Source organism: Coffea arabica, chromosome 6c (genome assembly GCF_036785885.1).
Source record: "Coffea arabica cultivar ET-39 chromosome 6c, Coffea Arabica ET-39 HiFi, whole genome shotgun sequence".
Taxonomy (NCBI): domain Eukaryota; kingdom Viridiplantae; phylum Streptophyta; class Magnoliopsida; order Gentianales; family Rubiaceae; genus Coffea; species Coffea arabica.
Window position 1 is genome coordinate 62,503,264 of NC_092320.1, and position 17,212 is coordinate 62,520,475.

Sequence of the window (17,212 nt, forward strand, 5' to 3'; positions counted from 1 at the left end):
CAAACGGAGCCTATGGTAAATGAGGATCAGTTGTAAATGCAATGTGATCTTGCAATTCCCATCTAATCTGTCTGTGGCTTCTCTAGTTCTTCCCAGCAATTGCAAAAATTTATAGATTGAATTGAAGCTGTTAAAATGTCCATCATCAAGGCCAGACAACAGCATTGGCAGAAGATTAAAGTTCATATCCCTATCACTCAGCTGTGGAAGGAGATAACTGAAAGCAAGACTAAGGACATCAGAATGGCTACTATAATTGATGACATTAACAACCTGAGGTCCTTATTCCAGAAATGCTCCTTGTGTTTAGACAGGAGTCTAGATTCTAGATGTAAATTGATTAGTGATTATGCATTAGGTATCTGTCAGGATGAGGTATGGATCAATCCTCAATGTGTCTAGCACTATTGTATAGAAATCGCTCGAGCTTTTGCTCGTATAAGTGTACATCTTTGGTTCATCAATACAAAGTCTATCGTTGCTGAAAAAAAAATGATTACAGCATCCCTCCCACTGAACTGGTGAGCACATCTAGATATCCTCCGCCCTTTTGCAGAGGCAAGAACACATGATTTCATATAAATATCTCTTGTGAAAAATTAGGTATGCTGGTCCAAAAATTTTGCTCAAACTACTTCAACTATGAAAGCAGAAATTTGGAATGCGCCTTTCTTTCTCAAACAAATAATAATGTTGGCTAACTCTCTAGCCACTTGATATGTAATTATCCTTCTGATTATCCAAAAAAACTAAGAAAGAGCTTTGCTGAAGTCTTTTGTACAATCTTACATGCCCGCTTACTAGTAGGGCTGTATACGATCGCAAGCAGTTCGAGTCAAAATTCGAATTCGATAAAATTAAGTTGAGACTTAGATCAAATTTCGACTCGACTCGACTTGTTTGCAGTTTTATTTACTCATTTGAAAAAAAATGCTCAATAAATTTTTTTTTTCAAAAAAAGGGAGCAGTACAAATTGGGCACCTTATATGAGCCTTAGATTCCTAAACAACCCATCCGGCTCTCTCCCGGAAGCCCAGCCCAATCCTCCAAACTAACCCAATTTATTTATTTATTTTCTTAATCTATTGCCGTTAGTCTCCGGTCGTCTTCAACAGTCTCTTCTCTCTTTTCCCTCTCACATCGACAGAAGCCGAGCACGCATTTCAGTGTAGCGGAGAGAGATCCACAGCCAAGCCTGATGTTTCGACGTCGTTTCAATCGATCATTCTCTTTCTTCTTCCTCTTGATTTTGGTATTAATCCAATTCCTTCGTCTCTTAATTTCGCTTTGAATTGCTGGCTTTTTCAGCTCCGTTTTGCTTGTCAAATCACTGATTTTCTGCGACCTTTTCTAATTCCGCCCGACCTATTTCTATTTTTGACTTTTATTAGTTTAATTCTGATTGAAAGTCTCATGTTTTAGAGTTTTTCTTTTTCTTTTTCTTTTTTGGTGATTGATGAAGTTGTATCTGTTTTGCTGCTTGTAGAGTGGTAATTAGGTTCCTGTTTTGCATTAGTTGAAAGCATGTATATTTTTTCCTCTTTTTTTTAGAATAATTTCTGATTTTCACTTCATTTATTATTGGCGCCGTGCTCGACTTTGTATGTTGTTAAATATAGGATTATGGTGTTACTGATAGTTGATTATGGAAATTCTGGTTGAAAATCAATTTAAGTTTACATTGGAATTCAATTGATTTGAATTAACTTTACAACAGAATAGGATTTTGTTAAGATTTTAGAATGTTATAAGTTGAGAATTTTCTTCATCGTGTGTATGGGTTTTACTGATTGTTTGGGGAAACATTTTTATTCATAGTTACTGGGGAATGGATCCTATGGGTCACGAGTTGGGCAGCGTAAAAGTGGACGATCATCTGTGTTTTCATTGTTCAACCTCAAAGAGAAGAGTAGGTTTTGGAGCGAGTCTGTTTTACGTACTGGTATGTTGATGTTTCTCGGATTTTGTGTAATTTTAGTTCTGGAATTGGAAAATGGCCTTTTCTTGAATGCTTTTTTTTTTTTTTTTTTTTAATTTGATGAGCGCAGATTTTGATGATTTGGAATCATCTAAACCTGACAAAGAGAGTGCTGCTAATTACACCAAGGCAGGTACTTGTCTTTTCTTTTACCTTTTTTTTTTCTCTTTTTGTCTGAACTTGGCTGTCTTTCTTTAGGGTTTATGTGATCGCATACCATCCTGTGTCCTGCACGGTTATTCTTTTGTCCTGTTTTACCGATTAACGTGTCTCTTTCATGTTCTGCTACTCTTCCCTCATCCATAGGGTTATCAGTACAACTGGCTTCTTGTGGCTAGCGGAGTTTTTAGTTCATCTCAGTTGACTTGTGACCTTTTGTACAGTTACAGCTTTTAGAGGTCGAGTAGTTTACGTAGTATTTTTCTATAACTGGGAATGAGTAGAAATTTTTTGTTTTTCTATAACTGGGAATGAGTAGAGATTTTTTGCTTGATAACTAAATTCTCTTGTAATCTAATATCATTTAGAAAAATTTACATGCCCACATAGATAAAATTTTAGGAGGCAACTATTCTAGTTGTAATTAAAATGCATGGAGTTTCAGTTTGAGGAAATACATTCTTTCACGTGTTATTCTAAGCTCTAGTGATCTTTCAGAGGTCAGAGTTGAGGCCTTTTTTAGTCAGATATGAGTAGTACTTTCCCCATCTTTCACAGAGTGTTTGTATGATCTTTACTTAAAACCAATCTTAGAAAGATGGATTGCAGTTGTAGGAGAAACGAGAAGGATGCATGCTAAGTCTGTTTATTTAAGTTTGTAGACGCATCTATTATTTTCTATCTTTGTCTCATATAGGAGACTGATACATGCTGAACTTTGAGATGTCAACACATAGGTCTTCCTGAATGTATGCCTTAGGCTATGCAAATTATTAATGAGTTCCTTGTGGTGCCTTAGAAAAGTTATTGAGGGCTAAACTGTTCTCTGACTGACTCTGTACCATTTGATCAATTTTTTTACTGTCGGCTGCAAATGTGGTGGGGGAGGGATGGGAAGTGATATGAAAGTTGGTTGTCAAGCAGTTTATTGCCTTATTAGTACAACTCTAGAACCTGTTTTTGGTCACTTTGCTTGCTTGATGGATTGAAAATTTGCAATACTTTGCTTGAAAGCGGCATGCTTTTTGGAATCTTTGCCAGCATTGGTTTCTCTGAAATTGTATTGCTATACAAAGTGAGTCTGTTGTCTTCGTAGTCCTGCAAAGTAATTTGTGTTTGCATCCTAACTGACAGTACTCTCTTTTTAGAGGGCAGTTAAAATATGCAGATACGATTTCTTACTGTGCGTAGGACCAAATTTCACCTACGAATTGGTTATGCTGTACCATTTGAATATATGTGGATAAGCTTCTTTCCTCTTTATACCTCAGGCACTATTGGACACTATCTGAAGCTTTTTGAGGTTGATGCAATGTACCTTCCTGTCCCTGTGAATTTCATTTTCATAGGGTTTGAAGGGAAGGGGAATCAAGGTAAATTTAATGAACAACTGATTATATTAACATGGTCTCATGGGTAATTTTTGCAAGAGCAGTGGTCTTATACATCAAATTTTGGTTTTCTAATGTAGCATTTAAGTTACATGCTGAAGAACTGGAGCGCTGGTTCACAAAAATTGATCACGTCTTTGAGCATTCGAGGATCCCTCATATTGGTGAAGTTTTGACCCCATTTTACAAGATAAGCATAGATAGAGAACAACGGCATCATCTTCCTCTAGTCAGTCGTATAAACTACAAGTATAATTTCTTCTTAATTGTTCATTGAAATATTAGCACTTATAGGATGTAATTAAAAGATTTTAATTTCATGATGTTTAGAAAATTTAGTGATTCTTTTTGATTCTTGTGTAGCTTCTCTGTTCATGCCATTGAACTGGGTGAGAAAGTCACATCTATATTTGAGCATGCAATAGATGTCTTTGGACGCAAGGATGATGTGCTGGATACAAGGTATCTATTCTTTTCTTCAAATTTAGGTACACTTAACATTACTTTTGGTTCCATATTGATCTTTCATCATGTCTATTCTTCTATAACCTTTTCATTCTTATCTTTTCCATAGGGATGATGTAGCTGGTCTTTGGCAAGTCGATGTGGATATGATGGGTGTCCTCTTCACTAGTCTTGTGGAATATTTGCATTTAGGAGATGCTTACAACATATTTATCTTGAATCCTAAGCGCGAGGGAAAAAGAACTAAATATGGCTACAGGCATGTATATTTCTGATTTGGAGATTATGATGGCTTTTGACAGTTTAGAAGGCTAGTAAATCCAGTTCTAAGTTTCCTCTACAAACTGTGATGTAGCCAAACTGCTCATACTATTTCTTACTAAATATTTTTGAAACTCATGAACTTAAAATAATCTAAATTGACCACAGATTTATTGGCTTTTCCTGTTAAGTGTTGCATCTAGATGACCTTTGCCTTTGTACAGTCCATAGAATGAAGTTACACTTGCTTAGTGATGTTAATTTCTGCTCATAATTTTCTTGACCTGTATATTGGTTACTCTGAGCCAAGTGTATTCCTTTTTTAGGAAATTAGAGGATGTTTAATATTCTTATCCTAGGTTATTTACTTTATTAATTATGCAGGAGAGGGTTATCCGAGACTGAGATAAACCTTCTTAAGGAGGTAATTTGTGCTCTGCTAGTTCTTATGAATCTATTTTTAAATGTTTTTCCAAAACTCCAAGTTCTGTAACTTATGGAGTAGAACTTGTTATTCTTTGTTGATAATTCTGCTGATGACTTTGTTTTAAATAATTTGAAATGTCATGGTTTTGTTCTCAGTCCTTTTTGTTGAGTAAATTTGTTGAAATGCATGCTGATAGTTATATGTTCTAACAGAATAAGGCCTTGCAATCAAGAATTTTTCAGTCAGGAAGTGTCCCAGATAGTGTTCTTGGTGCGTGGATCATGCACTCTACCACCTTCTTTGTTGTTTTGGAACCTGAGCTTTTAAGTTCCTACTCTTTTTTGTCCGTAATAATTGTGTTGTGTTTGAAAATTTTTCAGCTCTTGAAAAGATCGAAAGTCCTTCACATGAAAAGCGTACGATGGCAAAATTTTCCTGGACAATTACAGAAGATACCGATACGGTTTGTCTGCTTCTGCTTGAGTTTGTGAAGTTAATATTCTGTACTTTAACATATGCTTGGCTTATCAGTTAAAGGGAAATAATTGTCCTATATAATAACCTTGCCTATGATGGATGTGGTTTTCCTCCTCGCCTCCCTCTGATCAGAATGAGCTTGAGAGTTTATGTATCATCTTGAAATCAACAATAGTGCTGGTTGGAAATGGACCTACTGTTCATTATAACTTGTCTGTTGGTCGTTATGTGTCTGCCACTAGATTGAAAACTAGTTACAAGTACCTGGTCGAGTCAGAAGTCCTCCTAGCAATAATATCATGGAGCTTAAGCAGATTGCTAGGAAATGTGGAGAGCTGACATCTGTGGTGGAAAAGAAAAAGAATGGGGATATGACACCCTTTTTATATTTGTAAACACTGGGCTTGTTACAGCAGATTCACCTCTGATGATTTTTGCAGCTTAGTACTTGTGGATGTCGTTGACCTTTTTTGGATGGTTGATTCCAATGAATATCGCATTCTTATTAGTACATGAAAAGATTAGTAGATCCTAGAGATGAGCCACTGTTCTGGCTGCAGTAATCTGAATTTTTGGTGACTTAGGTTCCGTTTGATAAAATTGAATCTGAATACTGAAACAATTAATTTGCTGAATTTTAAGCACTAAAAAGAAATATATGAATGTCTGAATTTTAATGTTAAATATATTTATACTGTTTGATAAATATTTATAACTAAATGCTTAATAAGTTTAATTTGATAATTTTGCCCTTATATCTTTTCATTCAAAACAGAAATAGAACCTATGATTTAATTAGTTTAAAATTGTTAGGTATGAAAATGACAGTATTTATTTTTAAATCAAATAAATATAAAAGATGAAATATATTACATGAGGAGTATGAAGAAAATGTGAAAGTCATTAAAAAGGGAGAAAAGAGAAACAGAAAACTGTTAAAAAATACCAGGTTGTTTAATTAGGTAAGAATTTTGAACATAATTAACAAACAAGAGTAGATTTGGTAGATAAAATAAGATAGTTGAAGTAATTCTATTGATTCTTATCAGAATTAAACATTCAGTTAGGATTCTTGTGCTGAAAAAATACATACAAATTCAGCACTGCTTAACAAGTTCAGTAGATGGATTTTCATTTATCAAACACTCAAAACATTTAAATGTCCGAAAAGGTTCAATTTCAGCACTTTTTTATGTTATCAGACAGACCCCTATTCTAGATTAGGGGATAAACATTGTAAAAAGGGTTACGAGTAAAATTGGTGCACGTGGATTTATTGGTGCAACTGCTATGCTGAATAGAAATGCTTTCACTAATAGAAGCCCATGTGTAGGTTTTATTCTTAACATGGCAACATGAAGTCGAGTCTTCGTGAAAAGTGTACAATATTAGACCTGGTAATTGTGTCAGCACAGTAGATATTCCTTTTGTCAATTGCTTATCCATTTTTTGTGGGCAAAACAACACATTCCTGGAGGGTAGTAAGCTTTTTAGTGATTCTTCCTTGGTTCTGCAACAAATTTTCAGGTAGAATGGTATAATCATTGCCTAGATGCACTCAACAATATTGAAAGGCAATATCAAGGGAAGGACACGGCTGATATCATTCAGAGCAAAATTTTGCAGGTATTAAGTTTGTTGTTTTTAAAAATCATGAATTTTAAGGGAAATTGAAGCTGCATTGTTTCTTTGCAACATCTCATATCTTGGATGTTTCATGCCAAAAAGGAAAGCTGTTTGAAACAGGTTTCAAACTTCAAAAATTTTCTCCAATTGTTATTCTAACTAATATTGCTGTTTCTAGTCCTTGAGGGGTAAATATGAAGATTTGAAGCTTCTGTTTGAGAAGAATATTAAGTCTGGGGATTTTAATGGCTTTCATGCAGAATGCCTTACAGATGCGTGGATTGGAAAGGACAGGTTTGTCCTTCCCCCTGCCTCTCTCTCTCTCTCTCTCTCTCTCTCAAGTCTTCTTATTGATTCATTTGCGTATCAGGTGGGCATTTATTGATTTAACTGCGGGTCCTTTTTCCTGGGGTCCTGCTGTTGGTGGAGAAGGTGTGCGGACAGATTTGAGCCTACCCAATGTTGAAAAAACCATTGGCGCAGTTTTAGGTAAAAGTTGGAGACAATTATTTATGCAAATAGTCTCCAAGATCTATTAAGTGGGTGTGATTAAAAGTTTAGAAAAAACTGTTGGTGGAGTTTTAGATAAAAGTTTGAGGCAATTATTTACGCAAATATTCTTCAAGGTCTACAAGTGGATGTGATTAATGATAAGTGCAACAGAAGCATTTTCGACAATTTTTTTTTAAAATGTCATTCTTAACTTTGTAGTACTATTATTGCTGTAAGGCATGTGACGTCGTGCACATGTTATTCCAAGTCGTGGAAGGTCCCTGTTCTATTTTCTGTAGGATTTGGATATGGAAAACATAAACAAATATCGTTTTGAGCTATCTCCATGTTTAGCATCTTATATGTGTCATATACTTGAGTGGCATGTGACGGTTGAGCACAGCATGCGTGGTCATATATAAAGTCCCTGTCTTAACTTGCTGTAGGATTTGGAAATCCAAATCATAAAGGATAGATTTTGAAATGTTTCCATGTTTGTAGCAATTTACGTAATACAATAGGGTAGTTACCTGCGATGCTTTAATTGTCCACTTTGGTTTTGATGTGTCATCAAGCGACTATGTTTGCATAGTTGATTGTCAATCCTTCTATTTTTTAACTATTTTTAGGTTTCTTTGTTTTGTTCTTTTTTTTTCCCCAGAAATTTCTGAAGATGAAGCTGAAGATCGCTTGCAAGAGGCAATTCAGGAAAAGTTTGCTGTATTTGGTGATGTATGTGCTGTCAAAAGATCTTTCACTTTAGCATATTATCCTTTTCTTGCTTTAGTTCATCTAATCAACATTGTTAATTCTGCATGTTATTGTAAAATTTAAGTACAGATTGCCTGGATTAACTCTGGCCTGCAAAAACTGAGATCTAGAATTGTGCTGCATGATTTCATGCAAAGAAAAAATTGGCTGTTTTAAATCATATTTGAACTGAAGTATTCAAAGTGCCAGTTTTCGCTTCATGCTGCTGTTATTCCATCTTAGTGGTTTCTTTTTGTTCATTGTAGCCATTGACAAACTAGTCAGTTCTTTAGTTTTTAAAGCTGCTTGATTTATGTGGTTTGACTGGATGCTTCTTAGTCAACAGGAGTACCGGTCCCTTTTTTCTACACTTTAGTGTCTCTATGATGTTCTGATTCAAGACATTCGCTAATAACTGGGGAATATATGACCTACTTTGGACAAGAATTGTGGTGTCTACTCTGGGGATGTGATGATGAACCAAGGTTGAATGATGGCTATATAGAGATGTTTATTGTAATGTGGTTATAGAAATTGTTTAGGTTTTGTAGTTTAGTCTGTTATCTGATTGAAGACTTAGAAAGGTTGAAATTAGGATGAAAGGAGTTGGACAGACTCCTTTGTGGGCTGAAAGCTGTTTGGTCAACAGTGAATGATGTCCTGAAAGCTATGATCTTTCTATGAATTGAAGTGCAGGCAGCTTATGAGGATAGCCTAGATCTTTCCATTCCCATGGAAGTATGACGTCTCCTAAAAATTTAGTGGCACTAACAATGAAGTTAATTTAAAACTACCAAAATGTCAAACACAACTTCTGGAAATTAGAGAATGTCTTGGCAGTGACCAAATACCGCACAGGGAGAATTAGATCACAAGTAATTCTTAATGTACCGGGAGTAGTCCAATTTAACAAGTTAGGAGTTATCAGCATGATCCAGTGGCATTTGGAACTCATATAACCTGTTTAAGTTGATCTCCTAGCAGAATAGATTGCTCATCTTATCTTGAAATAGGTGTTTATAGCCTATTGTGTTTCCTATGTTGGCTAATGCAGCATAGTTCACATTGGACCCATTGTTTCTGAATTAGCCTATTGCATCATGCTTCGATTTGAGTTTTTAGACTCTATGTGTGGTCATTTAGCATGAGCAAAATCCAGTCATCATTATTTTGATGCTTCCATCTGTTGGAGGTTGGATTTCATGGTTTATTTAAGTCATAGAGCATAGAAAATTGATACATGTGGTGCATGAACTTCTGTATAGATACTTATCTAATGCTTACTGGCAATTAATTTTCCTGTTATCTTCACCTTTGATCAGAATTCTAAAGGTCCAATAGAATTATTTGCAGCATTCTTGTGGGTAGGAGAACAATGGTTATGTTGTCAGTTAAAATGTAAACTGAATTTGAGTGGTTTTTATGTTGAACTAATTCTTCCTTATGCTCTTCGGAGAAATTGATCTTGACTTAAGAAGCTGATCAGTGGTTATTACCCCTAGCACTGGTGATCTGATGTTTTTGGATTGGTATTGGTGGTCTCTTTGGTGACTTCTTTTCTAGCTCTGATTGAATATTGCTGCACTTGAAGGAAAATGTGCATATGTGAGAATTTTTTTTGTATGCATGTGTGAAATTTTTTTTGTCTTTCAAATTGTATGGTTGAATGGGATATTCTATCTTTGTCTTGAACTATTTTACAATTTATTTCTGCAAATGTTTCAGAAAGACCATCACGCAATTGATATCCTTCTTGCGGAAATTGATATATATGAGCTGTTTGCATTCAAACATTGCAAGGGAAGGAGGGTTAAGCTTGCTCTTTGTGAAGGTAGCAATCTGCTTATTGCTCATGCTAGTCCTTTACTGCATGATTCTAGCTTCACTTATTTTCACACCTAATTAGCATGGTGGATTGTTGGGATGTTATTTATTAGCGTCATCCTCATTCAATATTTTGGAGATTATCCTTGTACTTCTATTGTTAGAAAATATCTATTGTTTTAGTTTCACAAATTGAAGATGTAACTTCGAACCTTATCCTGTAGCAGTGTTAGCTTTTCCCGTTTGTGTATCTACTGTGTATGAACATTTGGCTGTTACATTGGCATGCCAGAGCTTGACGAGAGAATGCAAGACTTGAAAAATGAGCTCCAATCTTTTGAGGGAGAGGAATATGATGAAAGCCATAAGAAAAAGGCGATCGATGCCTTGAAGCGAATGGAGAACTGGAACTTGTTTAGTGATACTTATGAGGTTTGTTCCATTTGCTTGTGAAAAACTTTTCTATCATCTTTCCTTGTAGAAATTAAAATTACTTCTATAGTGAGGTAGAGTTGTTTTCATAGTGCACTATTTCTCTTCCTTTTCATCTGAATACAGTTTTTTTAAAAAGTGATGTTTGGTCTTTCAGGGTTCCCAGAATTACACAGTCGCGCGTGATACCTTCCTTGCACATTTAGGTGCCACTTTGTGGGGTTCCATGAGACACATAATATCTCCTTCCCTTGCAGATGGGGCTTTCCATTATTATGAGAAAATATCTTTTCAGTTATTTTTCATCACGCAGGAGGTATGAGATGCTCTAAGAAGGTTGAAATGTTGCAAATTTTTTGAAACAAAAAATTCATCGTTGTTTTGCAACTTCTTTATGCAGAAAACAAGGAACATCAAGTTGTTACCTGTTGATCTTAAAAGTCTTCAGCATGGCCTTTCCTCTCTGGTGGTGCCTTCTCAGAAAGTGATGTTCAGTCAGCAGATGTGAGGATTTTTTGTTACCTGTTATCTATTTTATGTTTTCTGTTGTTCATGTCTTTTTTTTCCTTTTATTTGCATTGATCAATTTGTAAATCAGTGTTGTGACACAACCACAATTACTGGTCTTTATTTTCTCCATTTTTATCCTCCCTGTACCACCAACATGCATACAGGGTGAAACTTTCTCTTTGTCAAGTATGGTCGATTAGGTGTTTAGCGTGCTTCTCTTAAGTTTCAGTACTTTATTGTGGCGATTGCACAGGTTGCCACTGTCTGAGGATTCTGCATTGGCAATGGCCTTCTCTGTTGCTCGTAGAGCAGCTGCTGTCCCACTACTGCTTGTTAATGGAACCTACAGGAAAACTGTTCGCACCTACCTTGACTCTTCAATTCTTCAACATCAGTTGCAGAGGTTGAATGAACATGGTTCCTTGAAAGGTGTGGTTTCTCTTTGAGTTTTTTAAGCATCTTCATTTTCATGTTCTATAGTAACCTAATTCATCATCTGAGGATCTGTCTCGTGCAGTGTTTAAAAAATTGAATCATTTATAGGCAAAAAGTTATACTTTGGTTTTATCTTCTGTTTTATTCAATACATATTAAGTCTACTTAATAATCATTATAAAAATTCTTTTGCTACTTGCTATATCGGTTATTCATGGGGGCTACTCATTTGATAGTTTAAATGTGATTTGCATTTTAACTTAGGCTATTCTTAGTGCTGAAGGGGGTATTTTTTGGCACTGCATACCAGTACTGACTGGTATCGAAAGCCAAGGGATGAGTACCCAAAAGTGTTAAATCATTGTTCCCTGAGGGCAAAATCAGTATTCCCTAGTGGTGTGTGCCCATGTGGTGAATGGTGGGTGATCTTCTGCATTGCCAAATTCGCAATATTCTAGGACTCTTTAACCTAAAGTGACATGTTATGAAATGTTGTAAATTGCATTATGAATATCTGTGGGGTCCATTTGGATTAAGGAAATTTGAAATCCTCATCTACTGAAGTCGCTGTTTGGCCGGGTATCATCACAGGACAGAGAATTTACAATGAACAGAAACAGTGGTAAAATGGGAAACTGAAGATGTTCTGGTGTAACATCAGCTTTAATGTTTGAAGCATTAATGTACTTTGCTTCATATTCACAACGTCCGGATCACCTAACACAACCCAAGATTAAGAAAATCTCTCTCTCTCTCTCTCTCTCTCTCTCTCTCTCACCATGCTCATCGGCATTCGGACAAAGCAGCAGGGTACACTCCAAAACACAATCCTTAGATGCATTACTCTGTAGACAACAGTTGATTCATACAGAAATAGGGAAGTAGATGTGAGGCAATGGTTGGAGAGGGGGAAACAGCTAAAGTCAGAAAGGGCGTGAAATGAATGATTTGAAAAACTAGACAATTAGAGGGAATTTGAAATTCACTGGTTCTGATGCCTAAAATGCATCAATTCTGTAAGGTGATGTCAATTCCATATCTCTGCTAAGTCGTCCTAACATTTGAGGGGAATTGAGCTGAGGATTTCATGTTCATGTCTGCCTAAGTCCCTCAATTCAAATGGATACTTCCATAATGTGGAGACAAAGATCTTTACTGCATCCCGGGGTCAACTGTTCCATGGGGGTGTTTCTTAGCTGCAGCAGCGGAACTTGTTATGTTTGAGTTCTGGTTGTCTTAACAAAAGGAAAGAAGTATAAGATTTGAGCTTTTGCTGAACACCCAATTCATGACCTGTTCTAGGATGGGTGAGTTTTAAGTGAAATAACTTTGGTGATGCAGGTTCACATGCACATAGCAGGTCCACACTGGAGGTTCCCATTTTTTGGTTTATCCATGGTGATCCAGTGTTGGTTGACAAATATTACCAGGCAAAGGCACTTTCTGATATGGTAATTGTTGTTCAGTCAGAAGAATCATCATTGGAAAGCCACCTACAATGCAATGGACAGTCCCTTCTATTGGACTTGAGGTAAATTATATAGCCCTTGCTGTTGATTATTGACATATTATTGTTATGATGTTATCTCAAGGTTAAGGCAGTTATAACTGCAATTAAAATTCTTTCCTGGAGTGCTTACGTGAATAGGTCATTTTGATATGTTCTGAAAAACTTTGTTCCTCAATTTTTGAATACTGTGTTAAGTTTAGCCGTTGAATAGAAGTCTAGTTAACTAGAGTTGAAGTCAATTTCACATATCATTTCAACCATATTATTTTGTCAAAACCGTCAGTAAAACTTTCCTCTCTCTTTATCTTCAACTATAAACAAAGAAGTATTCAGTAAATGAGGTTCTCCTCTTGCCAGCAATTGCGTGCTTTAACTGTTTCGTAATATCATCACAATTGCAGCTTGTTCACTGTTCTTGCTAGCAGAAGCATCAGTCTTACTTTCCGGTCATCTCAAACTATCCTGAGATCTTCCCTCATCAATGATTGCTTTGCTTGTTCAACTCGGGTTGAAATGCTAGCTCTTCCTTGCTTTCTATTTCTGTGATATAAAGTCAGCTGTTGAAGCAAATTGGCATAAGCTCATCTCTTGCTTTGACTTTCTTTAGTTCTTGCCATGTGTTAACAATCTTTGATTAAGCATTTTGTAGATCATCATACAGTACAGGACTATCTTCCACACTCTTTCAGATTCTCCAAAGAAAAATAGTTTGTGCTCTTTGAAGTTCTTGCAGAAAGTGATACTAAGAAGCTATTTCATAAATTCAACAGGTTTCCTCTGAAAAGCTGCTATAAGTTAAAGTTGCACAAAGAACATGTACTAGCTTCATTTTTACCACCATTGTATTTTGAACTTAAGTGCATGGGTCAGGTGTCATGATATGTTTTGCTTAAAAGTTTTAACTTCAACTCATTTAAAAAAAATGAGGAAAATGCCCTTGATCTGTGTAAAGAGACCACTAGGTGTATAGCTTGAGACACCTTTTTGTTGAGCATGGTTTTTGACAATAAAAGATTGTTGAATACATAAAAGTTCTCTTGGCTTTAAATGTTGATCTCGAAATTGTTAAAAGCACAACCCTTAAGAGCTTTGATTCTAATTAGAGACTCTGGAAAAGAAGAAAACTCCAATATTAGTTTCATTGCCTTTTCTCACTGAGCAAAATGCTGGCTAGTTTCTGCACAGATGCTAACAGGACCTATGTTTGTACCTGTAATTGACAGGAGGCCCATAAAAGCTGCAATGGCATCTGTTGCTGAACATTTGGCTGGGTTACTTCCTCTTCATCTTGTATATAGTCAAGCACATGAAACTGCAGTGGAGGTATGTCACATGTGCTTTGAAGTTTGGGTCTCCACTTAATGGTTGGTCTTACCTGTATCTTGTATATGAGATATGCTTGCTCTCTGTTCAATGCTCTACTATCCTATTTTGGTAGTGAACTGAGTGTGTGGTCTTCATTTTCCAATGCCTTCCATGGAAATCTTATTGGGTTTGCCCATCTCCATGCCAGCTGCCGCCACTGATGCATTTAAACCTCCAAATTTTCATGTTATTGTTTGATCATTATGTAAAGAAACGACTAAAGAAACCACTTTAAGTCAATTGCTTCTTCATGATTTTTTGGTTGTGCCAATGTTGAAGCTTTTGGCAATGTTTGAGGTTATTTTTTAAGAAATAACCTGACAATACCATCACATCACTTGGAACTGTGACTTGCAACTAGTTTGTCAGAAGATCCTGATATACTCTTCATAATTTTATCTTTTAGTATTGTATCGTTTATTCAGGATGGCAGTATTTTGGCTAACTTAATGAGTTAAAACATGAGAGTTTTCAGTGTCTGGTGAATGAAAATAATGTGTTGTAATGTTCTGATGACCTGATTCCCAATGCTTATTTCTTTTTCTCTGTCATTACATAAAATAGCCTTCCAAATGTAACATTCACAATACGCTGTTTTCTCAAAGTCCCATGATTTGGCAAAATTTTCAGTTAGTAATCAAGTTGCGCGTCACTATATTGAATGTTGCCATGTAGTTCATTTTCCTGCTATAAAATTTTGTGTAACAAATAGCCGTGCAGTTAAGATACTAGTTGTGTCACTTGAATGACTAAGAACTTAGGAACACATTTTCCGAGAAATAAATTTTTTTAAAATTTTGCATAATGAAATTGTTGTCTGGAATAACAGAGGTGAACCATAGCATCTATATTTATTTTGTGATGAAGATCCATAAAAATTTATGGAATGCTGAAGCTCTTCTAAGCCCAGTATTTGGTTGAAGAATCCTGCATATTCACTCTTTTTTGCTAGGGGATAAACTTTTTCTGTCACATATGAACAGTTAAGAGGACTTAAAATTGTCAGTGATGAACAAGGAACTTGATTCAGATTATAATATGATTTTTGAAGTCGAATTGCTTTGAAGCTCTTGCTGCTATCTGAAATTCTTACCTTTGTTTGAGTTTGATTTTTGCCTAATGGTTGTTAACCTCTACTGCCTACTTGTGTTTACATGTTTATTTGCATTAGGCGATTGACGTTTCCAAATATCGAATGTTTTATATCCTTGTGCTCAATAAAAGTAATTTGGCTGTGCAAGCATCAATTAGATTTCGTCTTTAAGAAGTGGAAAGAAAATAAAACTACTTTTAAGGAGACCTTTTTTCCATGACCCATGGATTTTAATGTTGGAGCCGAGAATAATAAGACAACCTGTATTCACATGTTTCCTTTTCTGCCACAGGACTGGATTTGGTCAGTAGGTTGCAATCCTTTATCCATCACCTCTCAAGGTTGGCATATTTCTAAGTTCCAGTCTGATACCATTGCTCGGAGCTATATACTCACAACTCTTGAGGAGTCGATACAAATTGTTAATTCTGCAATCCAGCTTCTTGTTGTCGAGCGTACATGTATCCTTTCTTCATGGTAATGTTTAGTTCAGATTAATCCAACAAAATAAATTCATTCATTAAGATCTGCCTGGCAATAAGCTTTGTGAGTATTGCCTGCCATGCCTTCAGAGAATTTATTGAAAAAAAATTTTTCCTCCTGCAACACTGATGTCTTATTATTGCAATACGGGACTGGTGGCTAAAGTTTGCAGGTTCTTTTTTCTTCATTTTCGTGTCAGAATGGGCATTTTGGAACTTGACAACAAGCAGAAGCCCTGGAATTCTTCTCAATAACTTTTTCCTTATTTTTAGTGTGAAAGATTCCTGTATTATCAGTTACCCAATTTGTTGAACACTTAACAAGCAACCAGCGGAACAGACTTTCAAGGCCTTTCAATCTATGGAACGTGAGTTGGTGAACAAATATAACTATGTTGTTAGCCTATGGAGAAGAGTATGTGCCATGCAATTTAATTCAGCAATATCATCAATTCTATTTCTAGTTTTCTCAAAGCCAAGTATTTAGGACCGTAGAACTGCTTTCTCAAAGTTACACATAATTTTTTTTTTTTTTTCAGATTTCAACCGTCACTGCAGAACTACGGTATGACAATGCCATGGGACTACTTAATACACTGGAGGACGCATCAAAAGGGTGAGCATTGATGTTGAACGTCTTAATGATAAACTGTGAATGGTTGTTTGAGTACATACATTTCAGCTTTTGAAATTGAGATTTGCTTGAGGGAGGAAATGGGCTGCTGCTATGGAAGGAATTCACTGAACACATAGATGTCACTGTTATAAACTTTTTCTCTTTCTAAGCTAGCAAAAGTTTTTGACACCTAATGGATTTATACAAAGGAGGTTAAGAGTTTTCACCAGAACGTCGCACATTTAGATTTTCTCCTCTCTCGTTCATGTTCACTGAATATGATATTCCTCCTCCTGCAGTTTTGCCGATTACGTAAATTCAAGTCTTGCCACTCTCCACCCAATTCATTGCACAAGGCAGAGGGAAGTTAAGGTTGAATTTGACGTGACAACCGTTCCTGCTTTTTTGATCGTCCTTGTCGTACTCTGGGTCATTTTAAGACCAAGAAGACCAAAGCCCAAGATCAACTGAGCTTTCTAGGATGTATCTTAACATTGTATTTCTCAGAGAGGGATTGCTCTACTACACCAGGTGGGATTGAGAGTATAGGCTTTTCTTGTACTTTCATTTTTCCTTGCGTACTTTTAGCCAGGCTTAGAAGTGTCTACACACTATAAGAGATCAGGGAGAAACCAATTGCAGTAGAGCAGAGGCCGCAAGGTGATGCGCATCTGCTTTTAAGAGCATCTGAAACGTGTATAATCTTTGTAAGATTAGATAATGATTTTTTAATAACAGTCACTGCAAAATTTTGAACTTTCTTCTTTCTATGATAGCGCTTCTTATATGTTCTTCTGTTGTATGCTCAAATGATAACAGAAAATTTGCTCTTTTTTTTTCGGTTTTGTTGTTTTTTGGAGAAAGGGGGGGAGGGGGGTTGGGGTTTGGTGGTGTCCTCGTAGCTGGGCAGTGAGGATT

At 36.1% G+C, this 17,212-nt stretch overlaps 1 protein-coding gene across 3 annotated transcripts; it reads left to right on the forward strand.

Moving 5' to 3' along the window:
• Nucleotides 1-1,077: 1,077 nt before the first annotated feature.
• LOC113693699 (uncharacterized) lies at nucleotides 1,078-17,053 on the forward strand. 3 transcript variants are annotated; one of them, XM_027212305.2, is made up of 25 exons: nucleotides 1,078-1,253; nucleotides 1,820-1,943; nucleotides 2,050-2,112; nucleotides 3,410-3,511; nucleotides 3,610-3,778; nucleotides 3,893-3,991; nucleotides 4,104-4,253; nucleotides 4,640-4,679; nucleotides 4,895-4,952; nucleotides 5,063-5,145; nucleotides 6,687-6,785; nucleotides 6,964-7,079; nucleotides 7,156-7,274; nucleotides 7,939-8,009; nucleotides 9,753-9,858; nucleotides 10,144-10,283; nucleotides 10,441-10,599; nucleotides 10,684-10,787; nucleotides 11,047-11,222; nucleotides 12,570-12,759; nucleotides 13,962-14,061; nucleotides 15,489-15,657; nucleotides 16,011-16,093; nucleotides 16,218-16,294; nucleotides 16,594-17,053. In XM_027212305.2, the coding sequence occupies exons 1-25, from the start codon at nucleotides 1,200-1,202 to the stop codon at nucleotides 16,763-16,765; spliced, it is 2,823 nt and encodes a 940-aa protein (XP_027068106.1). In that variant the 5' UTR covers nucleotides 1,078-1,199; the 3' UTR covers nucleotides 16,766-17,053. The 3 variants fall into 3 exon arrangements, with proteins under 3 accessions (XP_027068106.1, XP_027068108.1, XP_027068107.1); XM_027212306.2 differs by lacking the exon at nucleotides 1,078-1,253 and having other exon boundaries at nucleotides 1,864-1,943; nucleotides 2,050-2,108; XM_027212307.2 differs by lacking the exons at nucleotides 16,218-16,294; nucleotides 16,594-17,053 and having other exon boundaries at nucleotides 15,489-15,673; nucleotides 15,879-16,091.
• The last annotated feature ends 159 nt before the right edge of the window (nucleotides 17,054-17,212 follow it).

What these genes read in the sequence shown, in the direction of transcription:
- LOC113693699 (XM_027212305.2), top strand. Translation starts at nt 1,200, where the DNA reads ATGTTTCGACGTCGTTTCAATCGATCATTCTCTTTCTTCTTCCTCTTG. An exon ending in TGAACATGGTTCCTTGAAAG is followed by an intron (nt 11,223 to 12,569) that starts GTGTGGTTTCTC and finishes TTGGTGATGCAG; the next exon opens with GTTCACATGCACATAGCAGG. An exon ending in TCCCTTCTATTGGACTTGAG is followed by an intron (nt 12,760 to 13,961) that starts GTAAATTATATA and finishes TGTAATTGACAG; the next exon opens with GAGGCCCATAAAAGCTGCAA.